This window comes from Oncorhynchus masou, chromosome 8, assembly GCF_036934945.1.
Source record: "Oncorhynchus masou masou isolate Uvic2021 chromosome 8, UVic_Omas_1.1, whole genome shotgun sequence".
Lineage (NCBI taxonomy): Eukaryota > Metazoa > Chordata > Actinopteri > Salmoniformes > Salmonidae > Oncorhynchus > Oncorhynchus masou.
Window position 1 is genome coordinate 21,236,213 of NC_088219.1, and position 12,734 is coordinate 21,248,946.

A 12,734-nucleotide genomic window follows, 5' to 3' on the forward strand; every position below is an offset into this window, starting at 1 on the left:
AGTTTATTCTCTCTCATCCCACAGATGCTCAATTGGATTAAGATCTGGTGACTGGGCAGGCCACTGCAGTAAAACTGAATTCACTGTCATGTTTGTGGAACCATTCCTGGACAATCCTAGACTTGTCAGAGCGTTATCCTCCTGAAAAAAATATATTTGCAGATGGATACACTGCTGCCATAAAATGCACCTGATTCACAATGAGGTTCCGATATCCTGTGTCATTCAAACATTTCTCCACTTTTAACAAGGGGCCCAATGTGTGCCATGAAAACACACCATGACGGATACATGTGGTTCTTTATACCATACAAACTATCACGGATCACAAAGGGAATACCAGCCGCGAGCTGCCCAGTGATGGGAGCCTACCAGACAAGCTCAATGCATTATGCTTGCATCAAGGCAAGCAACACTGAACTATGCATGAGAGCACCATCTGTTTCAGGCGACTGAGTGACCACGCTCTCCATAGCCAATGAGAGTAAGCCATTTAAACAGGTTAACATTCACAAGGCTGCAGGGCCAGATGGACTACTAGGACTCAGATCATTCGCTGACCAGCTGGTAAGTGTCTTCACTGACATTGTCAAGCTCTTCCTGACCCAGTCTGTAATAACTACATGTTTCAAAGAGTCCACCATAGTCCCTGGCCCAAGAATGCCAAGGAAACACACTACCGCCCCATAGTAAATTACTACCGCCCCATAGCACTCACATCTGTACCCATGAATGCTTTGAAAGGCTGGTCACTCCACAATGCACTTTCCCACCTGGACAAAAGGAACACCTACGTTAGAATGGTGCCAGGACAACATCAACCTCTTCGTCAATGTGAGCAAGACAAAGGAGCTGATAATGGACTACAGGAAAGGGCGACTACGCCCCCATACACATAGTCAGGGCTGTAGAGAGCGGGTCGAGAGAGTAAACTTCCTTGATGTCCACATCACTAAGGAACTATCATGGTCCAAACACACCAACACAGTTAGGAGAGCACAACAACGCCTATTCCTCCTAAGGAGGCTGAAAAGATTTGGCATGGGAACTCAAAAAGTTATACATCTGTACCATCGAGAGCATCCTGACCTGTTGCATCACCACTTGGTATAGGAACTGCAGCTAGGCGCTACAGAGGGTAGTGTACGACCCAGTACATCACTGGGGCTGAGCTTCCTGCCATTCGGGACCTCTATACCAGGCAGTGTCAGAGGAAGGCCCTAAAAATTGTCAAAGACGCCAGCCACCCAAGTCATATACTGGTGTCCCTGCTACTGCAAGGCAAGCGGTACCAGAGAGCCAAGTCTGGGACCAAAAGACTCCTTAACAGCTTCTACCCCCAAGCCATAAGACTGCTGAACAGTTAATCAAATGGCAACAGACTATTTTCATTGACCCCGTTATTTTAGCACAGGCTTTGATTTACACTCATTGGACTCTAACCACACACACACACACACACACACACACACACACACACTAACACGCATGCATATTGACCACAAACATGCTGCTGCTACTCTTATCTATGCATCGTCCCTTTACGTTGACTTGTTACCAGTACCTCAAATATAGCCTTGTTACTTTACTGTGGTAAACCAGTTGTTAGTTTATTAAGCAAATTAGTAATTTATGTTTTTGGTTGGTTAAGGGCTTGTAAGTAAGCATTTCACGGTAAGGTACACCTGTTGTATATGGCACGTGACTAATTTAACTTGATACCTCCAACATGAAACAGCAGGAACCTGGATTCATCAGACCAGTTAAATGTTTTTCCATTGGGTGGTGGACCATTCTTGATACACACGAGACAGTTGAGCGTGAAAAACCCAGCAGCGTTGCAGTTCTTGACACACTGAAACCAGTGCGCCTGGCACCTACCACCATACCCCATTCAAAGGCACTTAATTATTTTGTCTTGCCCATTCAACCACTGAATGTCACACACAATCCATATCTCAAGGCTTAAAAATCCTTCTTTAGCCAGTCTCCTTCCTTTAATCGACACTGATTGAAGTTGACCTGAATAAGTGATCATGGATTCACCTGGTTGGTCTATGTCATGGAAAGAGCATGTGTTCCTAGTGTTTTGTACACTCAGTATATTTCATAGAACAGACATGCTTCGAGTAGTAGTATTAAGCTGAAATCTCTAAACCAGTGGTTGTGTTACATCAGGGCAGCCCAAACATGTGGCTGGAGAGCTACTGTCCTGTAGGTTCTAGCACACCCGATTCTAATAATTAACTGGTTGATGAGCTGAATCAGGTTAGTTACAACTAGGGCTGGGGGATATTGCCTAAATCTCATAATATTTTTCACATTTCACTGTATGACGTTATTTGACGTTTTGAATAATAAAAAGTTCTAAATACGCTTAAGTTCTAAATATAAGTAATCCAGGACCCTAGGGTGGCAACTAAACTGACAAGTCATTTCAATGGGGCTCTCTCTATTCTGATTTAACGGTATAACACAATCTAACAGATATATTGGCATGACAGCCATATTGCAGCTCCATCCCAAAGCCCTTGCTTGGAAGTATACTTCACCAGATCGCTAAGAACCTTGCCCTCAGCTAGGCCAAGGTGGTGAAACATGGCAGTGATGACACCATAGGCCTTGTGGATCTCTGCACCAGACAGGATGCTTTTGCCAGCATACTTGGGGTCCAACATGTACGCTACAGAGTGTATGGGCTTCAGGCAGAAGTCTTCACACTTTTTGATGCATTTCAGATCTGCAGTTTCCTCTGCTTAGAGCAACAGTGAAGTGGGCAGGGCAATACGGATTTCTTCTCTTACATCTGCAAGCAGAGTCTGAACATCAGTCAGGATGGCATTGTCTCCCTCAATCCGTGCAATGGCTACTGCTATTTTTCAGGAGTTCCAGGCTGCTTTACCTCTCTCTCCCAAAATACATAATCCAGGAGGATCCTCTTGATGGGGCTGTCCATATCAGCACTGATTTGCCATTTCTTGGAGAGACTTCTTCGCCTTCAGGAGACTTAAATATGATGACAACACCACCCCTATGGGTGTTGCTGGGCAGCTTCAATGTGGTGCTCTTATTCTTCTCACTTTGCTTGGTGAGGTAGATTGCTACTACAACTGGATGACCCTTCACATACCTAACCATTTCCTTGGCTCTCTTGTAGAGTGTATCCATTGTTTTCAGTGTCATGTCGTCATTGAGGATGTGAGGATGTGATGTGAGAATAGGACTGCACTTTAGACCAAGCAGCCTTCATGTTCGCAGCATTGTCTGTCACCAGTGCAAATACTTTGTGGTCCAAGGTCATTGATGACTGCCTTCAGCTCATCTGCAATGTAAAGACTGGTGTGTCTGTGGTCCCTGGTGTCTGTACTCTTGTAGAATACTGGTTGAGGGGTGGAGATGTAGTTAATTATTCCTTGCCCACTAACATTTGACCACCCATCAGAGTGGGTGGTTGCAATAGTCTGATTTCTCTATTATTTGCTTCACCTTCATTTGAACTCTGCATCCAGCAAATTAGTAGATAAAGCATGTCTGGTTGGAGGAGTGTATGCTGGGCGATGAACATTCAGAAATCTCTTCCAATACACATTGCCTGGGAGCATCAGAGGTGAACCAGTTGTATACACAGCTCGAGCAAGACATTCATTAGCACTTCTCTGATTACGTTCCTCCATTGAGTAAAAAAAAAAAAAACTGATTCAGGAGGACCATGAGCTGTTGCTATCGATAAGGTGTCCGATCCATCATTTTCACCTCAAATAGAGGTAGAGGGCCTTTTGTCAGTTGCTGCTTGTTGTGAGCACTGAGGGAACTTTATGCACTTGGCCAGATAATTCTGCATCTTAGTTGCATTCTACACATATGATTTGGCACTGTATTTGCAAATGTACACAGCTTTTCCTTTTACATTAGCTGCAGTGAAATGTCTCCACACATCTGATAGTGCCCATGGCATTTTCTTGTAAAGTTTAGGGGAAAATGAGTTTTAAAAAAAACAAACAAATACAATTCCATGTACAGATAAATAATTACGCAGTTAGATTAAACAACTCCTTTGTAAGATAAATGTTTTAAAATTAAACATGTATGGAAAAGTGAATTAACACTCAGTTAGCAGGCTCAAGCAAGCTAAAACCCACATGGTCGCAGAAACTAACTAGCAGAAATTGTTAACAAGTTAGAAATTATTTAAAGCACACTTTGCTGTAAGCTGCTATTTACTAGGTAAAATATATATTCATATATTCACCCCACCCAGTATTGTAATCAATACTTACCAGAAAGTACAGTGGGGCAAAAAAGTATTTAGTCAGCCACCAATTGTGCAAGTTCTCCCACTTAAAAAGATGAGGCCTGTAATTTATCATCATAGGTACACAGACAAAATGAGAAAAATTCTCCAGAAAATCACATTGTAGGATTTTTCATGCATTTATTTGCAAATTACGGTGGAAAATAAGTATTTGGTCACCTACAAACAAGCAAGATTTCTGGCTCTCACAGACCTGTAACTTCTTCTTTAAGAGTCTCCTCTGCCCTCCACTCGTTACCTATATTAATGGCACCTGTTCGAACTTGTTATCAGTATAAAAGACACCTGTCCACAACCTCCAACAGTCACACTCCAAACTCCACTATGGCCAAGACCAAAGAGCTGTCAAAGGACACCAGAAACAAAATTGTAGACCTGCACCAGGCTGAGAAGACTGCATCTGCAATAGGTAAGCAGCTTGGTTTGAAGAAATCAACTGTGGGAGCAATTACTAGGAAATGGAAGACATACAAAACCACTGATAATCTCCCTCTATCTGGGGCTCCACGCAAGATCTCACCTGTGGGGTCAAAATGATCACAAGAACGGTGAGCAAAAATCCCAGAACCACACGGAGGGGACCTAGTGAATGACCTGCAGAGAGCTGGGACCAAAGTAACAAAGCCTACCATCAGTAACACACTACGTCGCCAGGGACTCAAATCCTGCAGTGCCAGACGTGTCCCCCTGCTTAAGCCAGTACATGTCCAGGCCCGTCAGAAGTTTGCTAGAGAGCATTTGGATGATCCAGAAGAAGATTGGGAGAATGTCATATGGTCAGATGAAACCAAAATATAACTTTTTGGTAATAACTCAACTCGTCGTGTTTGGAGGACAAAGAATGCTGAGTTGCATCCAATGGAAGAGCGCACTGTGCATGCAAAGGGTTGCAATTCCATTGAATTGGGAATAGTTTAACCAAAATATGCCACAAGACCTAGAATTGCCTTATGTGTAGTATCCCCCCCAAAATGTTCACTATTAAATTCATCAAAAAAGTTAGCTTATAAGCAAAATTCCCAGGCTTTAACTTCACATGGAAAAAGTCCAGAAAAATTCTGGAAATTTACCAGAAGTTTTCTGACACTTTGCCAAGCCCTAGTTACTACTCGAGGGTCGCTCTGACAGAAGGGTAGCTCTGACAGGAACAGGATTGGGCAGCCCTGTGTTACATGATGGTCCATCCCACCACTCTCGCTTCTCCACTCTGTTCTTACCCACAAAGTATCCGATGAGAGTGCAGTGGAAGTAGGAGACGCGCCCCATGCGCCCGGGTGTGCCTGGCCCCCCCACCTCCCCGTTGGCCTGCTTCTTGTAGTTGTCGTAGCGCAGCACAAAGCACAGCAGTAGCCCCGGCATCACTATGTCCCCGATCCCCAGCATGGAGAAGTGACTGCCTGTGGAACTGGAGGGAGAGAGGGTTGAGATATAGGGGGAAAAAGGGGGAGGGATGGATGAAATATAGGGAGAAAATAAGAGGGGGAGGGAAACAAGACACGATGAAGGGCAGGATGCAAAGAGGAGGAGCGAGAATAATAAGATGATGACAGTTGTGGGTTGCATCATAGCAGGAAGGTAAAAGCAAGAGTGAGAGAGGGTGGGAAAAGGCAAGAGAAGAGAAATACAAGCATGAGTTTCAGCGCTCATAACACCACCAGAGGTTAATCAATACAGCTCTAGTGAATGGAGCTGGAGGTTCACACACAAGTCCAGCGACCCCACCCCCCACGGTCAGGCTATGGTACCTGGGGAAAACCAGCTTGCCAGGCAGGGACAAGCGTGGGACGTCACGGCCCATCCCAGGGCCCAGGTGGAGCTTCCTGGAGAGCACGTCTAAGGGGTTGTCAGCCGGTTGGGTGGCCACCTTCACCATCACGTTGCTGTTGAAGATGTAGGCCGAGAAGAACACCTGGGGGACAGACACAAATGGAAAAGTAATCTACTGGGGCTCAAGCAATCCTAAGAAATTGCCACTGTTTGTAGTTCTGTCTTACACATGTTGACTAACCACGACAAATGTGATTGAAGAACAGAGTTGGCCTTTAAGGCTCTACCATGGTGCATAGCGGGAATAACCATTAACGTAAACTGTCCTGTTAGCATGGAAATGTCAGTCTATACCATTCTGCTCTATTCCCTCTATTCCCTGCAACTTTGTCATAGTCTACAGCGACGAGGTCAGGGCCCTTGGAGTGGGGTGTCAGGAAAATAACCTCTCACTCAACCTAAACAAAACAAAGGAGATGATCATGGACTTCAGGAAACAGCAGAAGGAGCACCCCCCTATCCACATCGACGGGACAGTAGTGGAGAAGGTGGAAAGTTTTAAGTTCCTCGGCGTACACATCACAGACAAACTGAAATGGTCCATCTGCACAGACAGCGTGGTAAGGCAGAAAGGCTGAAGAAATTTGCCTTGTCACCAAAAACAAACATTTACAGATGCACAATTGAGAGCATCCTGTCGGGCTGTATCACCGCCTGGTACGGCAACTGCTCTACTCACAACCGTAAGGCTCTCCAGAGGGTCGTGAGGTCTGCACAACGCATCACCGGGGGCAAACTACCTGCCCTCCAAGACACCTACACCATCTGACATTATAGGAAGGCCAAAAAGATCAAGGACAACAACCACGCGAGCCACTGCCTGTTCACCCTGCTATCATCCAAAAGGCGAGGTCAGTACAGGTGCATGAAAGCTGGGACCGAGAGACTGAAAAACAGCTTCTATCTCAAGGTCATCAGACTGTTAAACAGCCATCACTAACATGGAGTAGCTTCTGCCAACATACAGACTTACAGTGCCTTGCAAAAGTATTTGGCCCCCTTGAACTTTGCGACCTTTTGCCACATTTCAGGCTTCAAACAAAGATATAAAACTGTATTTTTTTTGTGAAGAATCAACAAGTGGGACACAATCATGAAGTGGAATGACATTTATTGGATATTTCAAACTTTAACAAATCAAAAACTGAATAATTGGGCGTGCAAAATTATTCAGCCCCCTTAAGTTAATACTTTGTAGCGCCACCTTTTGCTGCGATTACAGCTGTAAGTCGCTTGGGGTATGTCTATCAGTTTTGCACATCAAGAGACTGACATTTTTTCCCATTCCTCCTTGCAAAACAGCTCGAGCTCAGTGAGGTTGGATGGAGAGCATTTGTGAACAGCAGTTTTTAGTTCTTTCCACAGATTCTCGATTGGATTCAGGTCTGGACTTTGACATTCTAACACCTGGATATGTTTATTTTTTAACCATTCCATTGTAGATTTTGCTTTATGTTTTGTATCATTGTCTTGTTGGAAGAGAAATCTCAGTCTCAGGTCTTTTGCAGACTCCATCAGGTTTTCTTCCAGAATGGTCCTGTATTTGGCTCCATCCATCTTCCCATCAATTTTAACCATCGTCCCTGTCCCTGCTGAAGAAAAGCAGGCCCAAACCATCTGACCAGAGCACCTTCTTCCACATGTTTGGTGTGTCTCCCAGGTGGCTTGTGGCAAACTTTAAACGACACTTTTTATGGATATCTTTAAGAAATGGCTTTCTTGCCACTCTTCCATAAAGGCCAGATTTGTGCAATATACGACTGATTGTTGTCCTATGGACAGAGTCTCCCACCTCAGCTGTAGATCTCTGCAGTTCATCCAGAGTGATCATGGGCCTCTTGGCTGCATCTCTGATCAGTCTTCTCCTTGTATGAGCTGAAAGTTTAGAGGGACGGCCAGGTCTTGGTAGATTTGCAGTGGTCTGATACTCCTTCCATTTCAAAATTATCGCATGCACCTTGGGATGTTTAAAGCTTGGGAAATCTTTTTGTATCCAAATCCGGCTTTAAACTTCTTCACAACAGTATCTCGGACCTGCCTGGTGTGTTCCTTGTTCTTCATGATGCTCTCTGCGCTTTTAACGGACCTCTGAGACTATCACAGTGCAGGTGCATTTATACGGAGACTTGTTTACACCCAGGTGAATTGTATTTATCATCATTAGTCATTTAGGTCAACATTGGATCATTCAGAGATCCTCACTGAACTTCTGGAGAGAGTTTGCTGCACTGAAAGTAAAGGGGCTGAATAATTTTGCACGCCCAATTTTTCAGTTTTTGATGTTAAAAAAGTTTGAAATATCCAATAAATGTCGTTCCACTTCATGATTGTGTCCCACTTGTTGATTCTTCACAAAAAAAATTAGTTTTATATCTTTATGTTTGAAGCCTGAAATGTGGCAAAAGGTCGCAAAGTTCAAGGGGGCCCGAATACTTTCGCAAGGCACTGTATAATTAACATTTGGATGTCATAAATATATCACAAGTCACTTAAACAATGCCACTTTATATATTGTTTACATACCCTATAGCATCTACTGCATCTTGCCTTTGCTGTTCAGCCATCGCTCATGCATATACTTATATGTACATATTCTTAATCATTCCTTTACATTTGTGTGTATACGGAAGTTGTGAAATTTTTAGATTACTTGTTAGATATTACTGTACGGTCAGAACAAGAAGCACAAGCATTTCGCTACACTTGCATTAACATCTGCTAACCATGTATATGTGACCAATAAATTGTGATTTGATTTGATTTGACAGCCGGGGTGACAATCTAATTTTGCCCAGGGGCCACTTTTGGGGTTCACACTAGAGGTCGACCGATTATGATTTCAGGGCCGATACCAATTAATTAACCGATTTTTAAAATGTATTTGTAATAATGACAATTACAACAATACTGAATGAACACTTATTTTAACTTAATATAATACATCAATAAATTCAATTTAGCCTCAAATAAATAATGAAACATGTTCAATTTCGTTTAAATAATGCAAAAACAAAAGTTTTGGAGAAGTAAGTAAAAGTGCAATATGTGCTGACAAGGTAAAAAAAAATCCGTCGTTCTGCCTCTGAACAAGGCAGTTAACCCACTGTTTCTAGGCCGTCATTGAAAATAAGAATGTGTTCTTAACTGACTTGCCTAGTTAAATACAGGTGTAAAAAAAACAAAAAAAACAAAACGGCAAAATCGGGGTCCAAATATACCGATTGTTATGAAAACTTGAAATCGGCCCTAATTAAATCGGCCGTTCCGATTAATCGGTCGACCTCTAGTTCACACACCCCTTAATTTTTTAATGCATTTTCTCACCATCAAAATGTGCTAAAAATAGTCCTCTATCCATAGTTTTACTTGAATTATATATTACCAGGTTAGTCTCATTGAAATTAACCACCTCTTTTACAAGAGGCCAAAATAGCACAAAGTTGCAGAAACATATAAACAAACACAAAGCACCACAGTTTAAAAAATATAAATGTACACATTGAACACCAAGATGGCTTGGGAACGTGTGGTGCAACTAGGGATCAAAATATTGACAGCCCCCGACTTAATTTTTCATCATAGTGTTTTGGAATTTTCCATGTTCCCCAACTGTCTAGCTTACATTTTGGTGATTATTAGCGCGCTGGACACATTCAAGATATTTGTAACTTTTTAAAAACTCAATCCACCCGTGGGCCAAATTGTACCCCCTTTGCAAGCCGGATTGGACCCCCTCGCGGGCCGGATGACTCATGGCCCTGCCTGTGTTTTAGCAGTCGTATTTGGGTCAACTGGGTGGCGGTGGATTGAAGGGAGGAGAGGGGCTCTCTTACCCAGAACACGTCATAGATGAGCAGCCCTGACAGCAGCAGGCAAGACACCTTCAGACTGGGCAGCCGCACAAACGCTATCATGGCCACACACAACCCCATGGCTAGAGCTGAGGAGAGAGAGAGGAATAGCACACATGGAGGGAGGGGGAGAGAAGGAAAGAAATGCACACACAGATCTGAGATAGACAGAGGAATCAAACCTTTATGAACACACACATGAAGCTCAGAGAGCACGAGAGAGAGAGGAATCAGACATCAACTAGAGGTCTTCACATATCCAAAAACCACCCAACCAAATATGCAGTAATTACATTTTAAAAACAGACTGTTCCCAATGGACCCGAGGACATTCCGAAAAGGGCCGTGGTAAAGAGATCCGTGCTGGTTCGGCTCAGAGAGACCTGTTCAGATCCGAAAGCAGAACGAACGAAAACTCCCAACTGGGCACTGCTAGCGCCATCAATAAACAAACGATATTGGCCAAATGATCCACAGTTACGTGCCCTTAACAACTGCCTATAACAAATTACAAAAACTACCATTGGTTGTGTAGAGTATTCATATATAAAGGGAGACCAGACAGAGAGAATGAGAGAAAGAGAGCGATATGCCGGCACCATGGATTTCTTTAGATATGTCAGATATCTGTATAGGCCTCTACTGCTATACGTGTACAGGAGGCTACTATGTAAATTTTCTATCAGAATATTTTTTAGAAAGATAAGCATGATAATTGTTAGCCTAAAGGAGCAACTCTGCAAAGCCTAAAACAGTCCCCTCACCCGAAGTTCAACTGTCAAGAGTCAGTTTGAGTGCCTGTGTGCACTGCCTAAGTCTAATAATAACCATACCTACACAAAAGTTGCTTAACTTTATTAGGGTAGTAACAAAAGTCAGTCAAGTCTTTTATAATAAAAATACAGAACTGGACTATAGAAGCTTTTACCAACAAAAGAGATTGCCTACAGTAGTCCTTCCCAACAAATGACAGCAATAGATTAATGCTATTTATTTTACAACAGGCCTACTTTTAACATAGATTTTTTTTGTCATTTAGCCTTAAACTAAATACGAAGCACAAAGTTAGCCAACAAAAAGTAAAACATACCAATTTTTTCACAAGTTATTTAAAGAACTGGTTTAGATTATTAATAGGTCTATAATAATGGATTTACAATAATACAAATAATAATAACACAATTGATTGAATATGAAAATAAATCAATGAAAGGTAGAAAATTGCATCAAACCGAAATGGCACAGTCCATTAGGCCACACCAACGTGCTTCTCATCTTTGTCCACTAGAATATTAAAACTTGTCCGAGGACATTCCCCTTGTCAGCTTCTTTTCACTATACTTCTCATCCCCTAACTTTTGTTTTACTCCATCTTCGCAATAACAGTAGCCTAGGCTACTGAGATGTGCAGCCGGAACCAGTTTCAGCTGGACATAAGCTATACGATTTATTGAGTTGCAATTAGCTGACTCAGATAACAAGCGTGCGCAGTTCTCATCACACAAATACAAAATTAACAGAGGACAGGTCCAATAAGGTCGAGTCGGTAAATTAATTTTGATTGCACATACCCAAGACCTGTGGCAATTATTTCAGTCCCAACCCTGAACCGAGACAAAAGTCAGAATTTAGGACGCGCGCCCGCTCTAGTCCCGATCTCGAAAACTCTGGTTACGTTGGACCCATGAAGACCTCTAATATGAACACATGCAGCTCAAAAACACAAGTAATGGAGCTCAGAGAGAGAGACACACAAACTGAGATAGAGAAACTAAAGAAAGGCAATGGCAAACAATAATCTAAAACACACCGTTTATGCCCCCACACACGTTCAAAAACACAAGGTAGTTATGACAATGATATACCATCCATGAGCAGCCAGTGTCCCGTCAGCACCCAAATCAGCACCAGCATGACAGAGAGGGAGAAGGCGAGGAGCTCGGCCAGAGTGAAGCGCCCACAGCAGCCAAACGAGATCCTACAGGGGGGAGGAGGGAGAGAGATGGTTTATACACACTGGACAATACACACTCTTCACTGGAAAATTACATTTACATTTAAGTCATTTAGCAGACGCTCTTATCCAGAGCGACTTACAAATTACATTCTCTAAACACAAGTCGATATGTACGGGGTTAAATATGTAGATATAGCAGAGTTTACTCAAAACCTGGACATGGCGGTCCATGCTAAGAGTTCAAATAAAGGCCAGATGCTTTACATTGTCAAACAGAAAAGGGGAATTAAAGAGTTGTGACATTAGAAACTTGGCTATGGGAAGCATCTCAGTTTGACATGTGGACCAACATGAAACCATGCATCTCTAACATCCTATTGATGAGCCTGAGGACGGACGGTGCCGAATCAGTTGTGCCTCTGAAGTGAATAGAGACCAAATAGCATATGCTGCGGAACAATTGGTATTTTGCTATTTTTGGTGCCAAAGTGATCACAGGCCAGCAGGCACACACCGATTCAAATGGCATTATGTAGATTTGTGAGAGATAAGAGAGAACAATAGAGATAAAGAGAGCCAGAGGGGGAGAGGAAGACATCAGGGTCCTGAGAGAGGGAGACAAATGGACAAAGAAACTTACTTACTTGTTTTGTGGGGAGCAGGGTCTGGTCAAGTACTGGCACATTGGCAACAGGAGGAATGCAAACGCAATTGTCGCAAGAACTGATGAGGAACAACAAAGAGGGAGATAGATAAGTGAACGAGAGACTACTCGTAACCAGACAGT

General features: G+C 43.0%; 1 protein-coding gene across 3 annotated transcripts in view; it reads right to left on the bottom strand.

The window, feature by feature from the left end:
• LOC135544385 (signal peptide peptidase-like 3) overlaps positions 1-12,734 on the bottom strand; it is a 44,572-nt gene that overhangs the window by 15,918 nt on the left and 15,920 nt on the right. For all 3 annotated transcript variants that reach the window (XM_064971950.1, XM_064971949.1, XM_064971948.1), the window contains exons 5-9: positions 12,592-12,670; positions 11,856-11,968; positions 9,973-10,079; positions 6,058-6,221; positions 5,530-5,717 (exon numbers count right to left, since the gene is read on the bottom strand). In XM_064971950.1, coding sequence (XP_064828022.1) covers positions 5,530-5,717; positions 6,058-6,221; positions 9,973-10,079; positions 11,856-11,968; positions 12,592-12,670 — 651 coding nt within the window. The remainder of the gene's footprint in view (positions 1-5,529; positions 5,718-6,057; positions 6,222-9,972; positions 10,080-11,855; positions 11,969-12,591; positions 12,671-12,734) is intronic.